Genomic DNA, 17438 nt, shown 5'->3' with positions numbered 1-17438 from the left:
CTGGGATTCTTCAGCAGGTAAAAAGGACCCATGAGAAAGGAAAGGAAGGAAGCATCCTCAGATGCCTGTCCTCCGTGCTCTGTCACTTGTCCTCCCACTCACACCCCCCCTTCCTTCCCCCCCGTCAGGATCCAGCGTCTTATCTGCACCCCCTCCAGGCACCAAGTCCCCTCTGTAATCGGGCTTTTGGCAGATACTTGCCGGTACTTTGCTGCTACGCACACGCCCCCTCCCTTTCCCGCCGCTTCCTTTGTGTCTTGGCTTGCTCCTCCCTTGCGGGGGGCGTGCGCGCGCGTGTGTGCCTGCATCAGGGTCTCGCTGGCCGCCACATCACAGCTTTTAATAGCAGGGCGGTCCTTCCTGCTCATCGGGTATCAACACTGACTGAGCGCAAGAGCGAGTCACTTGAATGGCAAAATCCGATTTCGCCAGCAGCAACTGACTGATTTGACTCCCTTTCTCTCTACCTACTTCCTGCTCGCCTCTGCTTGACTCTTCCAACTACCTTTCCTAAGGTACCTGCCGTGAACCGGAAGAGAAGAAGAAAGAAGTACAAAGAACGCAAGAACCCAGACGAGGAAGCGGCGAAAAAAGAACACTGTGAATATTTCAAATATCTCGGCCCTTGGGAAACGCTTACCAAACGGACGTTCTCCTCTCCTAACTTAGCGTCAATTCGAGCGGCAAAGATTCCAGTTTGACCAAAGACAAAAGAGTCATCGATCCCCAAAGACCCTTCCTTAGCCGTCTCCTGCCTTTCGTCGCCAGGCGCAACACATAAACAAGGCAAACCCCCCCATCTTCCTCCCCCCCAAAGGAAAATAATACAAACCTCCCACAAGCTTGGGAAATCCTGCACGGGCAACGGTATCGCCTCCTTTTGTTCACGGTCCCTTTTTGCCTTCCTCAAATCTCTTGACCGTAATATCAAATATCCGCTGCCGAAGGGGGGGCAAATCACCGTTATTTCTGTTCCTGCATCTGTGCCACAGAAGACGAAGACAAAGGATCCCTTTCACCCCTCGAAAGTCAATTTCCCTCCCATTTGCGATTCGTGGGCCCTGGTTCCAAGGTCAATTCCAACTCAGACTCGGCTCAGGTTTTCCTCAGGACATCTGGACCGCCTCTTTCTAGGATCTCTTCTTGGACCTTGTCTTGTTCTATTTCTGGCCTTTGTCTATCCTCCATTGACCATTCATCCATCCTCCCTCTTCCTCCACCACCACCACCTCCTCCTTCTCCTCCTACCACCACTTACCACGCACCATACACGCCGGCGAAACTGTTTGCGCAAACAAAACAACAAGGCAAAAGCGCACACAAGCCAAGGGCAAAGACTCTAGGCAGCAATTGGTCGGCCTTCTGATTCCTCCGCGGCCTCCTGCATGCTTGAATGGAAGCTGCCTGTTCTATTCATCAACCTCAGACAATCAGCTCGCCCCCGCCTGCCGCTTGATTGACCTGCTGTCGCCAAATTCACACAGAGTCAAAGGAGGCTCCCTCTATTGTTTCCAGCCAGATTGACTTTTGGCTATTACTCTCTCTCTCTATCTCTCCCTCCCTCCCCTGCTCTCTTACCATCCGCCACCTCGCCTCTTGAGCATCGCCGTCCTCGCATCGCCGCCTCAGGAGGAAACGTATGCACAAGAACACGCACGCATAGACAAAGCACCAAAGGTAAACAAAAGCTCTCCATACATCCGGCCTCTCTATCTCCGGCAGGGCTAAATTCCGAAAAGGCTGTGACCGATCTTGACAGCTTCGCCCGACCCACCCGCTGTGTTGCCTGCGTCCGGCTCGTTGCGGCTTCGCCACCCAAGGGAAACACGTCAGACGGGGCATCGCCATCGAGGAATGGCTGACAAACCCACGGCAAGCCACGCATACTCCCACGCCCAACCAGCTTCCACTCAGTTCGACAACGTCCGGGGCATTCCAGCTGCTCGGCGTCCTTCTGCAGCAGCAGCCACCATAACTGCGGCCACTTGCACTACTTCATCAGCCTCTATACCCTCCCCTTCCTTCATCTCGACTCCCAGTCCTTCTCCTTTCTATCAATTCCTTCACAGTCGCCAGCCCGCAGACCAATCTTGCACAATGGCGACTAGTTTCACACGAGGCGACCCTGCCGCCGCTCACAAGGACAGCGGCAAGGTCGAGATTAGCAATCTCATGTCGCCCCCTGACAACCTGCTCGAGAGCTTCAACCAGGGCCATGGTCGCCAGCAGTCAAAGATGCTCTCTGCCATGGCCACCGTCGTCGGCTCCATGCCAGCCAGCGGCGGCCTCTCCTCTGACAAACACCCGCTGCCCATGTCGCCTCCGATCTCACCCTACAACAAGCATGTCTCCAGCAGCGCCTCACCCAGCACGCCTCCCGGCCAGGCCATCCAGGATCCCGTTCTCTATCCCATCGACGAGTCCTCGCCATCCAGCCCACCTCAGCCGCCTCTGTTCGCACCCGCCGAGATTGAGCACCACAAGCGCATCGTGGACGAGCATGTCCGCGCTCGCCAGTCGTCCACAATCATCTTCGAAAAGGTGTCGCCGCCCCTGCGCGAGGACTACGAGCTTGCCTTGACCTTCCGCTCGCAGGTCATGAAGCACTTCACCAGCGACCGCCGCGGATGGCTCCTCAAGGAGCGGGCCCTGCTCGTGGCGGATCGACAGGCAGGCATCGGAGCCCAACGTTTCCCAACCATCCTGCCGGCCAAGCCCATCGCGGCCAAGCCGGCCCGATCCCAGCGCGCCGATCGCGTCTCCAAGCCACAGGCCACGGCTCCCCGTCCGATCCGCTCCGGCACGGGTCCCTCGGTCGTGGTGCGACCCGCCGCTGGCCGCCGCCCAAGCGCCACGCCCGAGCCATCCCGCCGGATCGTGGCCCCCAACCGCGAGGACAAGGACTTCAACGCCCTCCCCGACTACTGCCCGCCTCTCAGCTCCCTCCCCAGCCGGGCCAACAGCCTCAAGGTTGACTGGAAGGGTCAGCCCATCGACCTGTCCAACGACCCGTACCACGACTTGCTTCACCCTGACGAGATCATCCTCGCCGGCAACCTCCGCCTGGACTGCGCCACCTATCTCACCAGCAAGCGTCGCATGTTCGAGCGCCGTCTCCAGTGCCTCCGGACTGGCAAGGAGTTCCGCAAGACCGACGCTCAGCAGGCTTGCAAGATTGACGTCAACAAGGCCTCGAAGCTCTGGACGGCCTTTGACAAGGTTGGCTGGCTCAACGCCGACTGGGTTCGACGCTTCTTGTAGATGCGAGCCATTTTCAGGTTCCTCAACGAATAGAGAGAGAGGGTGGGCTGAATCCTTTGCTCTGATTCCATGACCTCTCTTCCTCGTCGTCTCTTCTCTACTCTGGTGTCTTTCCATCCTTACAGCAGCTCGAACATTCATTCTCCCCCCCTTCGCCTTTACGACTTTGACGACCATCAGCACTTCCATCAGCGTTACGACACACATTGCTGTTTTCATCCGTTCTTCATCTTCATTTCTTGCCCGCCAATTGGTTCCTCACTCGATTGAATGCCCTGGTCGGCTTGGTTCAGCGTCGCCGATATGATTTTTGTCCCTTGATTGCGGCAATAAATCTACGAAGCAATATCACGCAGGCCACTTACGATTTCGTTACTCAATTTTTTTTTCATCGTCCCCTCCATCAGCCTGTTCCCCCCTTCTTCATCTCTTACACGATACAACGCATTTTCCCCTTGCATTCTGAGCAATTTTTCATACCATTGTCTCTTTTCCTTATCTCCGTTTTCGTATTTTCACGGATCACGCACATACACCAAGCATGAGGGGGGTTTTTTCCACCATGATACCCAGTGGGCGATTGCGCCAGCTCTTGAAAGACATGACGCCGCTCCAATCACGATTTCCTTTTCCTTTTTTTTGTCTTTTCGGCTTCAGGTTCACATCTCTTTCCATCATCCAGTCTGTTTATATTGGCTCTCTTTCAAATCCAAGAGATCGGCTTTCGCTTCAGGAGGGAGGCTCCCAAGCTCTCTACTCCTGATGAGAACTCGCTTGATCTCTAGGAACATTGGTTCAGGATGAAGACGCAGGAATTCGGATATTGCATGCACGGCGTTTGATACCTTTCAAGCCCTTTCTTTGTTCCCTGCATCCAACTGGTCGGTCTGCGTGAAGCAGATTGGAGACGATGGGACTCACCTTGACGGTGGCTCTCATTGGGTACGCATACAAGACCGACTCAGTCGTGGGACAGAGAGGGGATTGAACTTGCTTGTTTCCTACTATGGTCTTTCTGGTTTTAACTTTGGGCTTGTCGTTTGCGTATTGTCGTACAGCCCGGCTTATGCATGGAAGGCTACGCTGGAGGAGTTTCTCTGCCCGAATTTCCTTGTCGAGGAAAGCGAGCGGCGAGGGGGCTTTCTATCGATAGGTCATGGTTTGTGGTCTATAGCAGCTAGTTGTTTCGCGAGAGCAGTCGATGCTTGACGAATTTCCATAGTCGATGCCGCCTTTGCGCGAATCAAGATACCAATTCATATCTCTTAGAACACTCATGACTCTTTGATATGTGGCTTTACCGCTCCTTTCCCTTTTCACGTAGTAGCACCGTCCCCAGCCATGATGAGCGGCAATGCCTGTAGATTTGGAGGTAGCACTCTGTACCTCTCAGCCCTATGAACAGGGTGCAAGATCTGGCACGATCTCCAGACGTGCAGCGGGATCAACGGCTTTGCTTTAGCTGGAAGCGGGTGGGTGTATGTATTACCACGTACCGTCGTCTGCTGTACGGAGTCAGGGTAAGGTGGACGAGAAAATTTTCTGGTCATCATGCATGATCTGATCGATCGGGGGCTGCAGCCCAGGCCTGGGGGTGGGAAAAGCAAGGATCAGGCTGAATGGAGGGAGGTGAGTGGACAGGAGGGCTCCTCTGGGACAAGCTCTGTGGAGAGCACCACCCCCAGACGAGGGACAATGATGTAGTGCGTACCATGTGGGAAGCTTCCCTGATATGAAGGTGTTGAATTGATGTAAGATGGGCTGCGCTCTTGTTTGTTTGAGAGAGGCTTCAGGCTTCTCAAAGGACAACTGTAGGTACCTAGAACCTGGATCTCGAGGAATCGAAGTATTTCGTAGCTTTGAGTCACGAGTCTGTATCGATAAACAGGCCGTCCATCACATGACGGCAATCGCATCCTCAAAAAGTGCTTCTTCTATTCTTGGATATGTAGTCAATCGCATCTCCTTCATCCTTCGTTGCTCTCACAGTCTCTACTTTGCGCTTCACGATACTTCGTGTCGGTTCTAAGCTCCCAACTCAAAGTTGCTTTAGTAGAGAATAGCAAGCTCATGCGATACAACGCATCTTTGCCTTCTTTCGCTTTTTCCAGTCTCGAACCAGACATGTCTCCCTTTTCCGCTGCCGTATGAAAGCCTCCTCGACAGCTATTGAAACAGACAATAAATGGTGTTACCAAAACGAGACGTCTATAATTAAATATATACTAGGTTTGTGCGTCATTCATCATGTCATCCTCCCGAGCCGGCCTCACTTATTCATACATATTCAGTCATACACGGCTCCCTTTACCGCACCTCGATATGCTGCACCGCAGTCATCCACTTCTTCTCGTCGGACCTGTTTCGAAGTCGTTAGCCTCCTGTTGAGTCAAAGATGCATATCCTAAAAGAAGAGCAGTCAAACTCACTTGTCAAACTTGAGAATTTTGCCCAGCACAGGCACCAGCTGAGCTCTCAGACGGCTGTCCTTTTGCTCCAAGAACTGTAGCAGAATCGTCTTGAGATACAGCATGTCAGACAGCTCTCCCGCTCCTGTGGTACGGTTCGAATCCACCGACGTCCGAGACGTCGACACGCCCGATGAGGATCCCGACTGTCCCACCGATGCTGCCGCAGCCTTGGCCTGCGCCGCCTTGAGCTCCTTGGAGATCTTGTCGTACATCAGCTGCAGCGACTCGTAGTCCTTGCGCAGGTTTTCCTTGACCTTCTCGCCGTCTCGAACCTGCAGCTCCGAGGCATCCAGCGCAGCTCTCAGCGATGAGATGGTGTTGCGCATCTCGGTCGTCTCCGTCTCCATCCGCAGCTCGAGGGCCTCGAGCTCCTCTCGCCGACGCCGCCAGCTTCGTTCTCGCCCTTCCAGCTCGTCACGCTCTTCGCGCAGCTCCTTGACCTCTCCCTCCAGCTCGCGGACCCGAGACTTGAGCTCTCCCGTCAGCTTGACATTCTTCCTCACCACGGCGCTGGTCTCGTCTTCCAGTCGTTCTCGCTCGGCAGTGACGGTCTCGACGCGGTTCCGCATCTCGCGGAGCTTAGATTCTGCCTGCTGCTCTGCGTCTGCGAGCAGCCGCCGCATCGTCTCGCCCTCGCGCGTGCGTTCCTGTAGCAGATGCTGCACCTCGCCGAGCTCCTCCTCCAGCGACCTCGCCTGGGACTGCGCCTCCTTGAGCTGCACCGTCATCTCGGATGCCTGGTCTCGCATGCTGCTCAACAGGCCCTGGGCGGTCGTGTACTGCTTGGCCTTGAACTCGGCTTCTTCTTGGGCCGCGGCCTTTTCGCGCCTCAGCTTGTGCATCTGCTCCTCGAGCTCGCCCACGCGCGGCGATACTCGGGAGAGCTCCTCCTGGACCTTTTGCAGCTCTCGCTCCATCTTCTCCGCCTTTGCGCTCAGCTCAATCTTCTCGGCCGTGGCTCGCCTAAGGTCCCGGCCCGCGACACGCTGGGCTTCCTCCAGCTTGGCCTTGTCTTCCGCCTCGGCGGCCAATTTGCTCTTGAGAGTCCCAATCTCCGAGTTGCGCATGTCAATCTCCTGTCTAGCGCTCGCCAGGTCTCGCTCAAGCTCCTTCTCCTTCTTCTCCAGGTTGGCGAGCTCCTTGTTCTTGGCAGCCAGCTCCTCCCTGAGAGCCTTGAGATCCTCAGAGTCTTTGCGCAATCGCTTGAGCTCTGGCTGGGCTTTTTGCAGAACCTCGCGCAGCTCAGTCAAATCTCTGAAGCGGCTCTGCGCCAGCTGCTGTGCGGCGCCGAGGTCAGACTGCAGTGTAGCCGACTTATCCTTCAGTTCTTGGTAATCTTTCTGGAGAGCCTGCATCTCCTCCTGCAACTTGGAGTTGGCCTCGGTGTTGGTAGAGAGCGAGGACATCTTCTCCTCCAAGGCGGAGATTTGCGCCTCCAGCTCTGCCTTCTCCCCAACCAGCTCCTTGATACGGGCCTTGTCCTCGACGTGATCTTGGCCAATGTTCAAGAGGTTCTCTTGCAGCGTCTCAATCTCCTCGCGGAGATCCTCTTCCGTCTTTCTCCTCTTCGACAAACGCTCAATCTCCTTATCCTTAGTATCGATTTCCTCCTTCAACTTGGTAATTTCTGCTTCCAGGGCTGAGGTATCTGGCGCCTGGCCACCATCAGGAGCATTTGAGGCAATGGAGGCGGCAATAGGAGAAGTAGGGGTAGCTGGGGGGACAGGACTAATAGCACCACCGCCGCGACCCTTCTTCTTCTTGTTCCTCTTGTTTCCTCCGCCACCGGTCGTAGGTGGTGCGAGGGTTGATGGGGGTTGGACAGGAGCAGGAGCAGGAGCAACAGGCTGTTTGGCCGCTTCATCCAGCTTCTTCACTGCTTCATCAAGCTTGCTCTGCATCTCAGACTTGTCCTTCTTCAGCTTATCGAGTTGGGAATTGAGCTCGTCAATCAGGTTCTTGGACACCGTCCGGGCGGCCATGGCCCTGGCGAGCTCTGCAGCCGCATCGCTGGCCTGCTTGGTAGATTTAGCAAGCAAATCCTCCACCTCCTGCGCCTTGGCCGCTGCCTGATTCTTCTCTGACTCCAGTTGGCTCTCGCGCTCCTTGTGCTGCTTCTCCGCCTTGGCCAGCCTCTCTGTCAAGCTCTCGATTTCCGCCTTTCGAGCCTCCAACTGGGCCTGCAGAGAGTCCTGTGACGCAGATGCTTCGCGGTTCTCACTCAATTCCAAGGCTGAGGTTTCCAACTTCTCTACCAGGCCTGCGCTATCCTGCTTAAGGGTAGAGATCTCTTTCTGGAGACTGTCCACTTCAGCCTTGAGTGAGTCGATTTCTTCCGTCTTGGCAGCAAGCTCGGCCTGGAGCTGAGGAATCTCTTCATCGTAGGAAAAGAAATCCTCGCCATCTTTTCCTGCTTTATCTGTTGCAGTGCCATTTGCCTCGGGCTTCTTTGTTTCCGAGGATTTTTCTGCCTTCAGGGCATCGAGTTCGCCTTGCAGCTTCTTGATCTTTTCTTCGTTCTCGTCGTTCTTCTTCTTCAACTCGTCCTTGTCGGCAGACACTCGCTTCAGCTCGTCCATGACCATGTCGCCTTTCAGCTTCAGCTGGTTGAGGTATTCAACCAGAGCCTCTGGATCGCCAATTGAGGCTAACGGTGTGTTTTCGCGAAGTGCCTTCTCAAACGGCTCGATGGCAGTAGCACGTCGATGTGCAACACGGTAGGAGCGCAGGAGCTCTATCAAGTACCATGATCAGTCCTTTGTCCGCCTTGTCTCTTCCACTTTCCACCACCCAAGATACAGCTCACTTCCCGTGGGTCGGACATACCGGGATATGTAGCCTCGAGCTTCTCCAGCTTGCGCAGCTTTTGCCGCAGCTCCGGAGTCAGCGCCGGCTTGGGCGCATTCGCAGCGCCATCGTGTGACGACGCATCTTTGCCGTCGACATTGGGGTTCGAGGGGCCTGAATCCCCTCCAGCCTCTGCATTACCGACTGGCTCTCCGGCAGGCGCATCCTTTTCAGGAGGCACCGGCTTGGGTGTTCCGGCTCGGCTCGGCTCCTCGCTGTCGTCGATCACGAAGGCGGCTTCGAATACGGCAGGGTCGGGGTTTGGCGCGGAGTCGCCAGCATCGGAGCCCGGGTTCTTAGGCCGAGATCGCCTGCCTGAGACGCTCTCGTTTCTTCGCGACGAGGTCGAGGCGGATCTGTTGACGGAGGAGCCAACTTCAAGCGCCCTCTGCTGGCGGGCTTGTTCCTCGGCGATGGTCCGGTCAATGGCACCTTTGATTCTCTGTAGCTCGATTTCAAAGGATAGTCAGCAAGGAAAATGCCTCTATCAAAGGAGTTTTGGCCTCAACAGAGTACGCGCACATCGAAAGGAGACTGACCTGGAACATGATGAGAGCGGGGGCCTTTGGGCCAGTTGTGGACAGAAATCAGCAATTAAAAGGTATAAATCATGAAAGGCCTTGCATTAAAGCACTGCGAAATAAAGAGTGCAAGAGAATAGAAAACTGGAAATATCGCCAAGAAGCCGGGAAAGGGGAAGAAAAGATGCGACCCTATCGAGGCTTTATCATGCAGGCAGCCTCGTGGCGGTAATAAGGCTTCTGTTGGAGTGTCGAATTGTTGGACGACTAGAAGCTCAGCCTCGCTCGCATGCATACGGAAACACAGAGAGGGCAGTTGACAATTTAGGCTTAGCGGCTGTCGATTTGATGTGCTCGTAGGTAATTGTACGTACCTTCCCAGCTGTTGGTGGCTGACGCGAGATGCTGAGAGACGGGAGGCAGGAGCGAGCAATTGGGGGTACCTTCTAGGTGCTGAAGCGCTGTCCAGGGTACTTTCCTCCTCACCTTTGTGCTTTCCTGAAGGCGAAGCGAAGCGACTGCCTCGCGAGAAAAGGTTTACTGGATTGCTCGCTAATAAACCTTCTCTAAGGTACTCACCGACTCTTCGTCTTCATCTCCGATCCCTATCCTTACTTCCTTTGAAATTCAAAGCGGCCATGTCTCTTCAATTTCCAATCCAAGCACGGGTCGTTGATGCGAACGATGCACAAGTTCCACAGAGACGACGCATGGCGCCGGAGCGTTGAGATGGCAGCAATTCAAAGCCAATCCCAGGTGAGTCTCTTGGGCAACCTCCCACCGATTTCACCCATATCCGCGCTATGATCTCTATCGACTGACCAAATATCCACCAGAATATCATTGACCCTCTTCCTCACTTGATTCGCATTTCTCACGATTGCCTGTTGATGCTTGAGTCCATCTTGTGGTATGGCAGCCGCTCGTCTACCTCTACTCATTGGCAGCTCGCTAACCTGGTTCAGGGACTCAATAGCCGAGCCTGTTGTGACCCTCGAAGCCAACTAATCTCCATCAGCCTGTGCCTTTCTGCGCCCAGCAGCTCCTGGGCCAACGAAACTTCCTTTCTCCCGTCGTCATCTTCCGACAAGTCTTCCTTCCAAACGGTCTGCCGGGTAGGTGAAGACGTCCCTCTCACAGTCATTGCGCTTACTGACGGTACCATTGGCAACAGACATCGACATGATTCCATCTCCTTCTCTGTCCCTCTCCACACCTCTCTATAAAACAGGCCGACTATGTCAAGTACAATCTGTTCATTCCTCCGGAACCGTCGTTGACTCGCACGTCGGAGACACTTTGGCCATGCCCCAACGGCACAACGATGGTTTGGGTCGGCAAACAAGGCCATCCCATTCCATCGCAATGCCTCTCAGGACTGGCCAGAGACCGCTCGTCTGCCAGACGGCCTGTAATCAGTCAGCGCCATGTCAATTCTCGGTCGCCTGACGAGAAGGGACAAGGCAGTATAGCGTCGCCGGGTCCCTAATCGTTCGCTTTACCTCATAAACTTTGGTGCTCAGCAGTGGCTCGTCTGTCAGACGACCCTTAGCTGCTCGGCTTTGTGTCGTCTTAGAAGTTACCGGGCCACTCGAGTACTAATAGTACCTGCTACACTCTCTTGGGGAAACCTTTGGCGGGGACCAGCTACTAGAAGGTTTGACTAGTCTCTCCCTCCCATGCCCATATGCGACGATCGATTTGCACGTTGAGTGCATGCGGGATACGACTCGATCCAGGACAATGACGCTGAAAGAGACGCGTGGTGATACAAGACTGCCAGTGGCTCTCGAACGAGTACACGTTCATGGGCGTGGGTTGCTTGGGAGAAGGGTCATGCTTGGGAGAAGGGTCATGCTTGGGAGAAGGGTCATGCTTGGGAGAAGGGTCATGCTTGGGAGAAGGGTCATGCCTAGAGGATTATTTGATTTGATCAAGGCCACTCGCCAGACATGGCATCGCTATCACCTTGGTACAGCTCAGTGTGACCAATGCTCGATTCCAGAGTAATTATCAGAGTCTCCAGTAGCAACTTCGTCCCGTCTCTATGGAGTCCAAGCCTGTCCCCTTTCCTGCTGCCGAACGGGCCATTGGCCAGTCCTGCGAGATGGCTCCCTCCAGCAACCCGTTGCCGTGCTCATCCGCAAGAGATGCCCACCGTCTTCGCGTTTGTCATGTTCCTCTGTTCCACGATGGTAACGTGGATTAATGCATTCCTTCACCCGCCCGCATTATATACATATCATTGTTTGATCTACTATCAACAACTTGCTGCTTGAAGCCTTGTTCGGCAAAGACGTCGCCCGTGTATTCTTACCTTTTGAGCGGCTCCTTTCGCTCCTCCTCCTCCTCACCCTCTCGAATACGGCGCCGCTAACGACGACTTCGCTTCTGTCGGGCCAGCAATCAATTCGTAGGTGGAGGGGCCCCATTTGTTGATCAAAGCTACTAAATATTCCTCAGCCGCATGGTGCACCTTTCTTCTACTTCTATTCACATCTTCATCGAGTGGTGTCTGTTGCCATACTTGGCAATTTTGGTGCTCAAGATATCAACAGTTATCAAGAAGCCTCTGCATGGACGTGCTTGCGGCTCCACAGCAATAGACGTCTTGTCCAGTAGTAGATGGATCTGAACAGATCAAATGGAAGTATCACACTTTGTATTGAGGAGATCGAGCTGATGACTCGGGGGCATCATACAGGGTGGCCATGGTACACGACTGCTATGACAGTGGCATGAGTTTCATGCGGGTTCTCAACACCTATCGCCTCCGATAATTTACGTTGTCACTCAATCAAGAGGGGAGGATCTGAAGCCAATATCGGTCGAAACGTCCATTCCAGAGCCTATGCAAGTTGTCACCCCCTGAAACCTCCACGGCTACGATCCGGATCAATAGTCTTATCAAGTCGATAGCTGCCTGGATACGCCTATTCCTTCTCAACCTGGCTCAGCCAATAGGAAAGATACCTTGCTCATATACTGGAATGCAATGATTCACTTGAGAGATGCTCCTATGCTATGAGAGGGCAGACGAAAACGAGCACGACGTCAACACGGCGCCTATCAACAGAGTAATACATCATCCAGGCTCACGATCTTTCCCTTTTTCTCCGTAAAGAGCAAGCAATCTATGGGGCACGCCTCCTACAATTGACGTGTAACGTTGGGCCCCCGTGGCTTGCATGGATTGCATGTTACACACATGAGGCAGCCACCGCAACGGTTGATCAGGAAACACATGGCATGTTGCCCATCCGCGACTTGTGGTCAAGTTAACCGGGCCCCGGCATGGTTTCCTGTTACCCGAGAGCAAGCAGAAGCCAATGAGCCGTTCTGGCTCATGTGTGTCAAGAATGAGCGCGGAATGCGGGTTTCTTTGCACATTGGTGTCATTAGGAATTGGATATACTTGAGCAACTCTGCTTGTGAGGTTTATATTTTACAGTGATTTCAAAAAGAGACGGGTAAAATGCGCCATCAACATCATCGAGGGAGAATTACGTACTTGCAGAAATTATTACGTTGGCTATCTGATCTCTTTCTAGGACTCCTTGGCTTCCCCATCGAATGACGTCTGCAACTGTCTGGAACTGAGAGCAGATCGGATGGGCAGGCAAGCTGAACTTGGGGGTGTCTCAGCCGAGCAAAAGCAAAAGCAAAAGCAGGCCATAATCATCGATTGAGAAAGAAAAGGAAGGATAGGCGTCGTATGAGAGATGGGGAGGGGTATGTCGAGGACGACAGTTGCATATCTCCTGCTTGACAGTATGGTCTGCCAGCAAAGCAAGACTGTCTGTCAAGCCAATGGATGGCCATGCGTGTACAAGGATCAACAGCCTCAACGGAAGGCAAGCAGCGGTGGTTGGCGGTCCAGCAGGCTCACCGGTTCATCTTGCAGCAATCTCGGCTAAAGCGACTGCGACTGTGTGTAAAAGCCTGTCTATGATGGGCTGTGATGGATTGCCATGGGAGTGCCAAGGGGGCTGGCTGTCTGGAGGCGTCATGTTGGGGGCGGATTGGCTTGTGATGATGCGGACACGTACGAGTCCTCCGTCGTTCCATCATGCTAGTTGTACGCGCCATGTCGAGGCCGCTGGTGTTTGTGGCGAGTCAATATGCAGTTGCATCAAGTAAAGCATCGACGGTGGATGTCGGCCGAGCTGCCATGCCATGCCATGCGGACGAGCCTGAATACCTAACAGTTGGGCATCTGGACATGACGAATCGACTCAGGTAGATTGGACAAGCTGCGGGGGGCTCCCTAAGCCAAAGTCAGCCGGTCGAGCGCAGCTCTCTGCAGGCAAGAGAGCGAGATGTCGCGTTACACATGAGTCGGGAGGAGGTGCTCTTTGTGGCTTGCAGGACAGAAGCAGGGAGAGGGACGAGGCCTTGCCTGACCGCTGAAAGAGCAGAAATCAGAAGAGAATGATGCAAGTGGACAGCCAAGTTCTGTGGCTTTCAAGGGAGGGAGAGACATGATTATGGAGCCTCGACGAGTTGACAAGAAAGTGAGACATCAGTCGACAGTTCGAAGAGGAGCAGTCGATAGGAAGCCAGACAACGAGTGTCCACCTAACAGAAGGATGTTTAGTATAGAGAGAGGAGTGTGAACCTTTTGAATTGTGGCATTTGGGCTTCGTATGAGAAGAAGAAGGGGGATAAAGCCAAGGGCCGGCAACGGGGAGGGCCGGATTCGGAGTCGAGATCTAGAGACTCATTACAGGTAGAATCAATGGACATTGACAGCACCCTCGTACCGGGATCAGTGGTAGAGCAAAAGGTCTAGAGCTCCAAGATTGAAGCTGCACGATGCACGAGAGACGACGAGACTCAACGTGCGCACACGTCACGAGCAGGCTCATTGGTGGGTTGTCCGCACTGTGCGGCTCCTGCCCTGCTCCCTTGCCTCGAACTCCCCTTCCTTTCCTTCCCGCACTTGCCACTTGCTACAGCCCCACCTCTTCCCGCCCAGACCAGAGCCGGGCTTGACTCTCCGACTCCATTGCTGACCAATCAGCAGCCGCATGGCTGCGGGGGGCTGAAACAAGGCCCCACGCTGCTAAGGCAGGCGCAGAGCAGCAATCCAGGTAGCCAGGAAAGATACTTGGGTACTTGGCCGAGGGACCAGGTTGCCGTAACCGCTTGTGTATCGTAAGGCAACTTCAAGGATGCTTGCTCGAGGAATGCCTCCCGTCATGTACCTGTCCGCTAATTCCTACCAACCTAGATACAGTAGTAATACTACCTGAGTACCTCTAGCTGGCCTCCTCATCCCATGCCTGCTGCCGTCTGCCATGAGGTAGGCATTCCGTAGCCGCCCATGCCTCTTTTTTGTTAGTGTCGTATTATCGTCTCGTCTCGTTGCTTCAGAGCCGGAGAGTTGGGATACAGCTAGTAACAGATCGCTAATCTGGGACCTCATCTAGACGAGTATCTTCGGCGAGCATGGGGGAGCATTGAGAGGGCATCGGGGGCTTGACAGCATTATTACTACCATTGCTGGACTAGGCCGGCATGAGATCCGGCCTCACTACTTCACTCTTGTTGTCGCCCATCTCCACCGTCACTCTAGTGCTCAGAGCCATCCGCAAATGTGTTCCACCACCCATGGAGTGTGTCGAGTCTTCTGCAAGTCCCCTCGTTGGAAGACGTCCTCCTCACGCCCCTCTCGCAACCAGCTGCCTACCTATCAGATACCATGGCAGCTATTGCTGTACAGTACATACATGTCTAGCTTGGCGCTGAGGCTGAACGTTGTCGTGCAGCTGCAGCCAGCCACTTACTGACCGACAGCCTTTTTTTCATTTCTTTCCCTTCCCCTTCTGTCTTGTTTTCTTTCTAATCCCTAGTCGCTTGTGCAGGTCATGCCGTCCTGCTGATCAACCTGGGCCGTTGTCCTCAGCTTCATGTGATTCTTGTGCTCCCACCCCCCTTGGCGAGTTTTGGTCTTGGTATATAAGTCTGCTCTACTCTCCGTGGCTCAACTTCTCATCTGACATTTTTCTGTTCAACAGTTGTCTCTTTCGGCATACAGACATTGGCGTCCTTTGCCGCTCCAACCTTTTCCACCTGCTGTTCTCCTCGTCTCTAGAGACATATGTGGACGAAGACACCGTCTCCACCATGGCAGCAAACAAGTCACACATCGAAAAAGACGGGAACATGATACAGCAAAACAAGAAAAAAAGCGGCCTGTTCAGCGTTCCCACCGAAGTCATCAGCCAAATCGGAGGCTACCTCACCAGCGATAAGGACGTTGCCGCCTTTGCGGGGACTTGCAAACTCTTCAACACCATGTTTGGCGATGTGTTATATCAGCGGAATGAGATGTATAGCGAGGCCTCCTGCCTCACGTGGGCAGCCAAGAAGGACAGAGTGGAGACTCTGAAGAGGGCTATCAAGGCTGGCATTTGCCTAGAGAACCACTCCTATCTCATCTTTGTTGTTTCTTGCCATGGGAGTAGCAAGGTTGCCAGACTGGTGCTGTCGTTGCCTGGAGTTGACCTAATGGCCGAGGACAAGAGAGGGTGGACGCCAATCACCCTCGCTGCCAGCCACGGATACACCAACATTATCCGGACACTGATAGACAACGGAGCCGACTTCAGGGCGCCGACGAGGGGTGGCTGGTCGCCGATCAACGTGGCTTGCAGCCGTGGGAGGCTCGATGTCGCGAAGCTCCTGCTGGACGAGTACGGCGCCTCGATGAAGAGCGACGAGAATTTCGGCTGGTCGCCACTGAGGACCGCCTCCGTCTTTGGCCAAGCAAAGATGATTTGCTATCTGATTCAGAGAGGAGCTGACGTTTCTGAGCTGTCGGAGACAGGCTGGACATGCCTACACGCGGCAGTCGAAGCTGGCCACGCGAGGGCAGTGGCAGAGCTTATTGAGCACGGCTTAGATCCCATGGCTGTGACTGAAATTGGATGGACACCCCTGATCATAGCGACCGAGAGGGGACACGACACCATCGTTCTTCAGCTGCTCGACCGAGGTGCTGATATCGAGCAGCCATGCAAGAATCTCTGGACTCCTCTCTGTATGGCTGCAAGCCGAGGCGACTTTCACATGTGCAAGATCCTGCTCAGCCGTGGGGCCAACATCGCGGCCCAGGCAATGGGAGGCTGGTTTCCGCTCTCGCTGGCTGCGTCCAACGGCCACGATCCCGCTGTCAATCTTTTGACCCTCTGCGGCGCTGACATCCGCATGACCAACGACAACGGCTGGACGCCTCTCATGGCCGCCGCGGCCAATGGCCACAGCTCGACGGCCTTGATTCTCATCCACAAGGGCTCTCATGTGGAGGCCAAGAGCAAGAACGGGTCGACGGCTCTCATGTGTGCCGCCGACGGCCGCCACCTGCACACTGCCAAGCTACTCTTGTTCTACGGAGCAAACGTCATGACCAGCTCGGGGGCTGGCCAGACTGTAGGCACCCGAGCTGCTCAATCCGGGGGCATCCAGCTGCTGAGCCTGTTCCGCACTATCCCTGGTTTCGACCTGAACCACGTGGATAACCAAGGCCGCTCGCTGGTCTTCCATGCCGCCATGCGAGGCCACGCGCGACTGGTCAAGATACTGCTTCCCTTGGTCAGCACGCCCGAAAAGAGGGATCAGTACGGGACAAGTCCCATCTTCGTGGCCGCCAGAAACGGACAGCGCAAGGTGGTCGAGCTGCTCATCAAGAAAGGCTATGCGGACTTTGAGGAAAGAGACTTCCTCGGCTGCACCCTCCTCGCCTGGGCACAAAGGTCCAAGAGGCGACAGTTTGTCCGGTTCCTCAAGAAATACACACAGGTGGCCAACATTCCCGTCTGGCCGGAGGACCCGGCAGGCGAGCGCACGCAGTACAAGTACGACCGCGAGAAGTGCCTCTGCAGCATCTGCTGCCGGACCAGCCTGCACTGGGAGAAGGCGTATGAGTGCGACGACTGCAACGGAGGAATGCTGATCTGCGCCGAGTGCATCGACGCCGGCATGAAATGCGAGGACAGCTCTCACACATGGAGGCCGCATCGGTGTATCTGGAACCACGACCAGAAGCGTAATATTGCCGAGTTGCTCAACGCCACGGGCAACCAGATTTGCATGGTGCCTGCTAGGCCTACTAGGGTCCCTTAGGGATTCGTTGCTGGGCGTTGAAGGTCAATCAAGGGTAAGGTATAAAGGGCATGAAGGGCATATGGGGCTTTGCTTGGGAACTGCAAACGCAGTATAGAAGTCATTCGTTTCCGCACAAGGTATGCAAAACGTACCTATACTACACACTATACAGAAGTCGGACTGGGTATCGAGAATAAGGGCAATCATGAGTTTGTAAGTCGGACTGTTT

The 17438-nt window shown here is 54.5% G+C and overlaps 3 protein-coding genes across 3 annotated transcripts; 2 read left to right on the top strand and 1 right to left on the bottom strand.

Annotated features, from left to right (window-relative positions):
* Nucleotides 1-2097: 2097 nt before the first annotated feature.
* TRIREDRAFT_76734 (uncharacterized protein) lies at nucleotides 2098-3707 on the top strand (the record flags this gene model as incomplete). Its single annotated transcript, XM_006964216.1, has 1 exon — nucleotides 2098-3707. One exon carries the CDS (start codon nucleotides 2098-2100, stop codon nucleotides 3259-3261), a length of 1164 nt encoding a protein of 387 aa, XP_006964278.1. The 3' UTR covers nucleotides 3262-3707.
* A 1861-nt stretch (nucleotides 3708-5568) lies between these two features.
* On the bottom strand, nucleotides 5569-9027 carry TRIREDRAFT_59435 (vesicular transport protein; the record flags this gene model as incomplete). Its single annotated transcript, XM_006964056.1, has 3 exons — nucleotides 5569-5620; nucleotides 5691-8466; nucleotides 8559-9027. Coding segments are annotated over 3 exons (3297 nt in total), but the record flags the coding sequence as incomplete, so codon positions are not given.
* A 6946-nt stretch (nucleotides 9028-15973) lies between these two features.
* Nucleotides 15974-16456, top strand: TRIREDRAFT_32712 (uncharacterized protein; the record flags this gene model as incomplete). The annotated part of the gene is made up of 1 exon (XM_006963979.1): nucleotides 15974-16456. A coding segment is annotated over one exon (483 nt), but the record flags the coding sequence as incomplete, so codon positions are not given.
* Between the last annotated feature and the right edge of the window lie 982 nt (nucleotides 16457-17438).

Source organism: Trichoderma reesei (genome assembly GCF_000167675.1).
Source record: "Trichoderma reesei QM6a unplaced genomic scaffold TRIREscaffold_6, whole genome shotgun sequence".
Lineage (NCBI taxonomy): Eukaryota > Fungi > Ascomycota > Sordariomycetes > Hypocreales > Hypocreaceae > Trichoderma > Trichoderma reesei.
The sequence above is the reverse complement of the archived record's forward strand: the minus strand, read 5'-3'. Positions and strand labels throughout refer to the sequence as shown.